An 8045-nucleotide genomic window follows, 5' to 3' on the forward strand; every position below is an offset into this window, starting at 1 on the left:
TGAGTGAGTGGGTGAGTGAGTGAGTGAGTGGGTGAGTGGTGAGTGAGTGGGTGAGTGAGTGGGTGAGTGAGTGAGTGGGTGAGTGAGTGAGTGAGTGGGTGAGTGGGTGAGTGAGTGGGTGAATGAGTGAGTGGGTGAGTGAGTGAGTGAGTGGGTGGGTGAGTGAGTGAGTGAGTGGGTGAGTGAGTGAGTGAGTGGGTGGGTTGGTAAGTGAGTGGGTGAGTGAGTGGGTGGGTGGGTGAGTGAGTGAGTGGGTGAGTGAGTGGGTGAGTGAGTGAGTGAGTGGGTGAGTGAGTGGGGGGAGTGAGTGAGTGGGTGAATGAGTGAGTGGGTGAGTGAGTGGGTGAGTGAGTGGGTGAGTGAGTGAGTGGGTGGGTGGGTGAATGAGTGAGTGGGTGAGTGAGTGGGGGAGTGAGTGAGTGAGTGGGTGGGTGAGTGAGTGAGTGGGTGAGTGAGTGAGTGGGTGGGTGAGTGAGTGAGTGGGTGAGTGAGTGAGTGAGTGGGGGGAGTGGGTGAGTGGGTGGGTGGGTGAGTGAGTGGGTGAGTGAGTGAGTGGGTGAGTGAGTGAGTGAGAGGGTGGGTGGGTGAGTGAGTGAGTGAGTGGGTGGGTGAGTGAGTGGGTGAGTGAGTGGGGGGAGTGAGTGAGTGGGTGGGTTGGTGAGTGAGTGAGTGGGTGAGTGAGTGGGTGAGTGGGGGGAGTGAGTGAGTGGGTGGGTTGGTGAGTGAGTGGGTGAGTGAGTGAGTGGGTGAGTGAGTGAGTGGGTGAGTGAGTGGGTGAATGAGTGAGTGGGTGAGTGAGTGGGTGAGTGAGTGGGTGAGTGAGTGAGTGGGTGAGTGAGTGAGTGAGTGGGTGAGTGAGTGGGTGAGTGGGTGAGTGAGTGAGTGGGTGAGTGTGTGGGTGAGTGAGTGAGTGGGTGAGTGAATGGATGAGTGAGTGAGTGGGTGAGTGAGTGGGTGAGTGAATTGATGAGTGAGTGAGTGGGTGAGTGAGTGGGTGAGTGAGTGGGTGAGTGAGTGGGTGAGTGAGTGAGTGGGTGGGTGGGTGAATGAGTGAGTGGGTGAGTGAGTGGGTGGGTGAGTGAGTGAGTGAGTGGGTGGGTGAGTGAGTGAGTGGGTGAGTGAGTGGGTGAGTGGGTGAGTGAGTGAGTGGGGGAGTGAGTGGGTGAGTGAGTGAGTGGGTGAGTGAGTGGGTGAGTGAGTGGGTGAGTGAGTGAGTGAGTGGGTGAGTGAGTGAGTGGGTGAGTGAGTGAGTGGGTGAGTGAGTGAGTGGGTGAGTGAGTGAGTGGGTGAGTGAGTGAGTGGGGGGAGTGGGTGAGTGGGTGAGTGAGTGAGTGGGTGAGTGAGTGGGTGAGTGAGTGGGGGAGTGAGTGGGTGAGTGACTGAGTGACTGAGTGAGTGACTGACTGAGTAACTGACTGAGTGACTGACTGACCGAGTGACTGAGTGACTGAGTAACTGACTGAGTGACTGAGTGAGTGACTGAGTGAGTGAGTGAGTGACATGACTGACCGAGTGACTGACTGACTGAGTGACTGACTGAGTAACTGACTGAGTGACTGACTGAGTGACTGAGTGACTGAGTGAGTGACTGACTGACTGACTGAGTGACTGAGTGACTGACTCAGTGACTGACTGACTGAGTGACTGACTGCCTGACTGAGTGACTGACTCACTCACTGACTGACTGACTCACTCACTCACTGACTGACTGACTCACTGACTGACTGACTTACTGACTGACTCACTCACTGACTCAGTGACTGACTGACTGACTCACTGACTGACTGACTCACTGACTGACTGACTGACTCAGTGACTGACTCACTGACTGACTCACTGACTGACTGACTGACTCACTGACTGACTCACTGACTGACTGACTTACTGACTGACTCACTCACTGACTCACTGACTCAGTGACTCACTCACTGACTGACTCACTCACTGACTCACTGACTGACTCACTCACTGACTGACTCACTGACTCACTGACTGACTCACTCACTGACTGACTCACTCACTCACTGACTGACTCACTCACTGACTGACTCACTGACTGACTGACTCACTCACTGACTGACTCACTGACTGACTGACTCACTCACTGACTGACTCACTGACTGACTCACTCACTGACTGACTCACTCACTGACTGACTCACTGACTGACTGACTCACTGACTCACTGACTGACTCACTGACTGACTGACTCACTGACTGACTGACTCACTCACTGACTGACTCACTGACTCACTGACTCACTGACTGACTCACTGACTGACTGACTCACTGCCTGACTCACTGACTCACTCACTGACTGACTCAGTGACTGACTGACTGACTCACTGACTGACTCACTCACTCACTGACTGACTGACTCACTGACTGACTCACTGACTGACTCACTCACTGACTGACTCACTCACTCACTGACTCACTGACTGACTGCCTCACTCACTGACTCACTCACTGACTGACTGACTGACTCACTCACTCACTGACTGACTCACTCACTGACTGACTTACTGACTCACTTACTGACTCACTGACTGACTGACTCACTGACTGACTTACTGACTCACTCACTGACTGACTGACTCACTGACTGACTGACTCACTGACTCACTCACTGACTGACTGACTCACTGACTGACTGACTCACTGACTCACTCACTGACTGACTCACTCACTGACTGACTCACTCACTGACTGACTCACTGACTGACTCACTGACTGACTCACTCACTGACTGACTCACTCACTCACTGACTGACTCACTCACTGACTGACTCAGTGACTGACTCACTCACTGACTCACTCACTGACTGACTCACTGACTGACTCACTGACTGACTGACTCACTGACTGACTTACTGACTCACTCACTGACTGACTCACTGACTGACTGACTCACTCACTCACTGACTGACTGACTCACTGCCTGACTCACTGACTCACTCACTGACTGACTCAGTGACTGACTCACTGACTGACTGACTCACTGACTGACTCACTCACTCACTGACTGACTGACTCACTGACTGACTCACTGACTGACTCACTGACTGACTGACTCACTGACTCACTCACTCACTCACTGACTCACTCACTGACTGACTGACTGACTCACTCACTCACTGACTGACTCACTCACTGACTGACTCACTGACTCACTCACTGACTGACTGACTCACTGACTGACTGACTCACTGACTCACTCACTGACTGACTCACTCACTCACTGACTCACTGACTGACTGACTCACTCACTGACTGACTGACTCACTGACTGACTGACTCACTCACTGACTGACTCACTGACTGACTGACTCACTGACTGACTCACTGACTTACTGACTCACTGACTGACTGACTTACTGACTGACTCACTCACTGACTCACTGACTCAGTGACTCACTCACTGACTGACTCACTCACTGACTCACTGACTGACTCACTCACTGACTGACTCACTGACTCACTGACTGACTCACTCACTGACTGACTCACTCACTCACTGACTGACTCACTCACTGACTGACTCACTGACTGACTGACTCACTCACTGACTGACTCACTGACTGACTGACTCACTCACTGACTGACTCACTGACTGACTCACTCACTGACTGACTCACTCACTGACTGACTCACTGACTGACTGACTCACTGACTCACTGACTGACTCACTGACTGACTGACTCACTGACTGACTGACTCACTCACTGACTGACTCACTGACTCACTGACTGACTCACTGACTGACTGACTCACTGCCTGACTCACTGACTCACTCACTGACTGACTCAGTGACTGACTGACTGACTCACTGACTGACTCACTCACTCACTGACTGACTGACTCACTGACTGACTCACTGACTGACTCACTCACTGACTGACTCACTCACTCACTGACTCACTGACTGACTGCCTCACTCACTGACTCACTCACTGACTGACTGACTGACTCACTCACTCACTGACTGACTCACTCACTGACTGACTTACTGACTCACTTACTGACTCACTGACTGACTGACTCACTGACTGACTTACTGACTCACTCACTGACTGACTGACTCACTGACTGACTGACTCACTGACTCACTCACTGACTGACTGACTCACTGACTGACTGACTCACTGACTCACTCACTGACTGACTCACTCACTGACTGACTCACTCACTGACTGACTCACTGACTGACTCACTGACTGACTCACTCACTGACTGACTCACTCACTCACTGACTGACTCACTCACTGACTGACTCAGTGACTGACTCACTCACTGACTCACTCACTGACTGACTCACTGACTGACTCACTGACTGACTGACTCACTGACTGACTTACTGACTCACTCACTGACTGACTCACTGACTGACTGACTCACTCACTCACTGACTGACTGACTCACTGCCTGACTCACTGACTCACTCACTGACTGACTCAGTGACTGACTCACTGACTGACTGACTCACTGACTGACTCACTCACTCACTGACTGACTGACTCACTGACTGACTCACTGACTGACTCACTGACTGACTGACTCACTGACTCACTCACTCACTCACTGACTCACTCACTGACTGACTGACTGACTCACTCACTCACTGACTGACTCACTCACTGACTGACTCACTGACTCACTCACTGACTGACTGACTCACTGACTGACTGACTCACTGACTCACTCACTGACTGACTCACTCACTCACTGACTCACTGACTGACTGACTCACTCACTGACTGACTGACTCACTGACTGACTGACTCACTCACTGACTGACTCACTGACTGACTGACTCACTGACTGACTCACTGACTTACTGACTCACTGATTGACTGACTCACTCACTGACTGACTCACTCACTCACTGACTGACTGACTCACTGACTGACTCACTGACTGACTCACTCACTGACTGACTCACTGACTGACTGACTCACTGACTGACTTACTGACTCACTCACTGACTGACTCACTGACTGACTGACTGACTGACTGACTCACTGACTGACTCACTCACTCACTGACTGACTGACTCACTGACTGACTCACTCACTGACTGACTCACTGCCTGACTCACTCACTGACTGACTCACTGACTGACTGACTCACTGACTGACTTACTGACTCACTCACTGACTGACTCACTGACTGACTGACTGACTGACTGACTCACTGACTGACTCACTCACTCACTGACTGACTGCCTCACTCACTGACTCACTCACTGACTGACTGACTCACTCACTCACTGACTGACTCACTCACTGACTGACTCACTGACTGACTCACTCACTGACTGACTCACTCACTCACTGACTCACTGACTGACTGCCTCACTCACTGACTCACTCACTGACTGACTGACTGACTCACTCACTCACTGACTGACTCACTCACTGACTGACTTACTGACTCACTTACTGACTCACTGACTGACTGACTCACTGACTGACTTACTGACTCACTCACTGACTGACTGACTCACTGACTGACTGACTCACTGACTCACTCACTGACTGACTGACTCACTGACTGACTGACTCACTGACTCACTCACTGACTGACTGACTGACTCACTGACTTACTGACTGACTCACTGACTGACTCACTCACTCACTGACCGACTCACTGACTGACTGACTCACTCACTGACTGACTCACTGACTGACTCACTGACTGACTGACTGACTGACTCACTGACTGACTCACTGACTGACTCACTCACTGACTCACTGACTGACTGACTCACTGACTGACTCACTGACTCACTCACTCACTGACTGACTCACTGACTCACTGACTCACTGACTGACTGACTCACTCACTGACTGACTGACTCACTGCCTGACTCACTGACTGACTGACTCACTCACTGACTGACTCACTCACTGACTGACTCACTCACTGACTGACTCACTCACTGACTGACTCACTGCCTGACTCACTGACTGACTGACTCACTGACTGACTGACTCACTCACTGACTGACTCACTGCCTGACTCACTCACTGACTGACCAAGCCACTTCCTCACCGCGAGCGTTATCCACGCTCAGGAAGAATCTGCCGTCGGGCGATGCGAACGGCGTTCCCGTCACATTCCCGTTCCCGCCCAGCACGGCTCCCGTCACGGCGTCCACCCGCAGCTGACGCGACGCTCCCGGCGCTCCTCCAGACACTCCTCCTGACGCTCCTCCAGACACTCCTCCAGACACTCCTCCCGGCGCTCCCGGTGCTCCCGGTGCTCCCGGTGCTCCCGGTGCTCCCGGTGCTCCCGGTGCTCCCGGTGCTCCTCCTGACGCTCCGGACGCTCCTCCCGGTGCTCCCGGTGCTCCCGACGCTCCCGGCGCTCCTCCCGGCGCTCCCGGAACGCCGCCCCGGCCGGAGCCCTCGCCGGGAATCCCGGAAACCTTGCGGGAATTCCCAGAATTCCCGGGGGCCTCCCCGGAATTCCCGAGGCCCTCCCCAGAATTCCCGAGGCCCTCCCCAGAATTCCCGAGGCCCTCCCCAGAATTCCCAGAATTCCCGAGGCCCTCCCCGGAATTCCCGGAATTCCCGAGGACACCCCCAGAATTACCGAGGCCATCACCAGAATTCCCAGAATTCCCGAGGACATAACCGGAATTCCCAGAATTCCCGAGGCCCTCCCCAGAATTCCCAGAATTCCCGGGGCCCTCCCCAGAATTCCCAGAATTCCCGAGGACATTCCCAGAATTCCCGGGGCCCTCCCCAGAATTCCCAGAATTCCCGAGGACATTCCCAGAATTCCCGGGGCCCTCCCCAGAATTCCCGGGGCCCTCCCCGGAATTCCCAGAATTCCCGGGGCCCTCCCCGGAATTCCCAGAATTCCCGGGGCCCTCCCCAGAATTCCCAGAATTCCCGAGGACATTCCCAGAATTCCCGAGGCCCTCCCCAGAATTCCCAGAATTCCCGGGGCCCTCCCCAGAATTCCCAGAATTCCCGAGGACATTCCCAGAATTCCCGAGGCCCTCCCCAGAATTCCCAGAATTCCCGGGGCCCTCCCCAGAATTCCCAGAATTCCCGAGGACATTCCCAGAATTCCCGGGGCCCTCCCCAGAATTCCCAGAATTCCCGAGGCCCTCCCCAGAATTCCCAGAATTCCCGGGGCCCTCCCCATGATCCCCTGCCCCGCGGCAGGCAACGAGGAGGATGCCGCCGATGTGGCTGTAGGCGAGGGCCGCCGGGTGGCACAACGGGGAGGAGCCTAGCGGGGGGGAGGAGCCTAGCGGGGGGGAGGGGCCTAGCGGGGGGGAGGAGCCTAGCGGGGGGGAGGAGCCCAGCGGGGGGGAGGAGCCTAGCGGGGAGGGGCCCAGGGGGGAGGGGCCTAGCGGGGAGGGGCCCAGGGGGGAGGAGCCTAGCGGGGAGGGGCCCAGGGGGGAGGAGCCTAGCGGGGAGGGGCCCAGGGGGGAGGAGCTCAGCGACGACTCCAGGTCCACGACGCGTAGAGAGGGAACATCGTGGTGGAAGAGGAACGCAGAGCTGGGAGGAGGGGGGGGAGGGGGGGGGAGGGGGAGGGGGAGGGGGAGGGGGAGGGGCAGGAGGGGGAGGGGCAGGAGGGGGAGGGGCAGGAGGGGGAGGGGCAGGAGGGGGGTGATTGTGCAGCTTTACCCGGCATGAGGCGCTTGAATATTCACAACTCACCACCAACTCACCACCTACTCACCACCTACTCACCACCAACTCACCACCTACTCACCACCTACTCACCACCTACTCACCACCTACTCACCACCTACTCACCACCTACTCACCACCTACTCACCACCTACTCACCACCTACTCACCACCTACTCACCCCCTACTCACCACCTACTCACCACCTACTCACCACCTACTCACCACCTACTCACCACCAACTCACCACCTACTCACCACCTACTCACCACCTACTCACCACCTACTCACCACCTACTCACCACCTACTCACCACCTACTCACCACCTACTCACCACCTACTCACCACCTACTCACCACCTACTCACCACCTACTCACCCCCTACTCACC

At 55.1% G+C, this 8045-nt stretch overlaps 1 protein-coding gene across 2 annotated transcripts in view; it reads right to left on the bottom strand.

The window, feature by feature from the left end:
* The window catches only part of LOC116938286 (uncharacterized), a 118198-nt gene that overhangs the window by 9864 nt on the left and 100289 nt on the right, over window positions 1-8045 (bottom strand). For both annotated transcript variants that reach the window (XM_076063357.1, XM_076063356.1), the window contains exons 12-13: window positions 7425-7519; window positions 6054-7280 (exon numbers count right to left, since the gene is read on the bottom strand). In XM_076063357.1, coding sequence (XP_075919472.1) covers window positions 6054-7280; window positions 7425-7519 — 1322 coding nt within the window. The remainder of the gene's footprint in view (window positions 1-6053; window positions 7281-7424; window positions 7520-8045) is intronic.

The sequence above is a fragment of the Petromyzon marinus genome, unplaced genomic scaffold (genome assembly GCF_048934315.1).
Source record: "Petromyzon marinus isolate PM22_M1 ecotype Great Lakes invasive population unplaced genomic scaffold, UKy_Petmar_22M1.pri1.0 PM_Scaffold_103, whole genome shotgun sequence".
NCBI classification, from domain to species: Eukaryota; Metazoa; Chordata; class Hyperoartia; order Petromyzontiformes; family Petromyzontidae; genus Petromyzon; species Petromyzon marinus.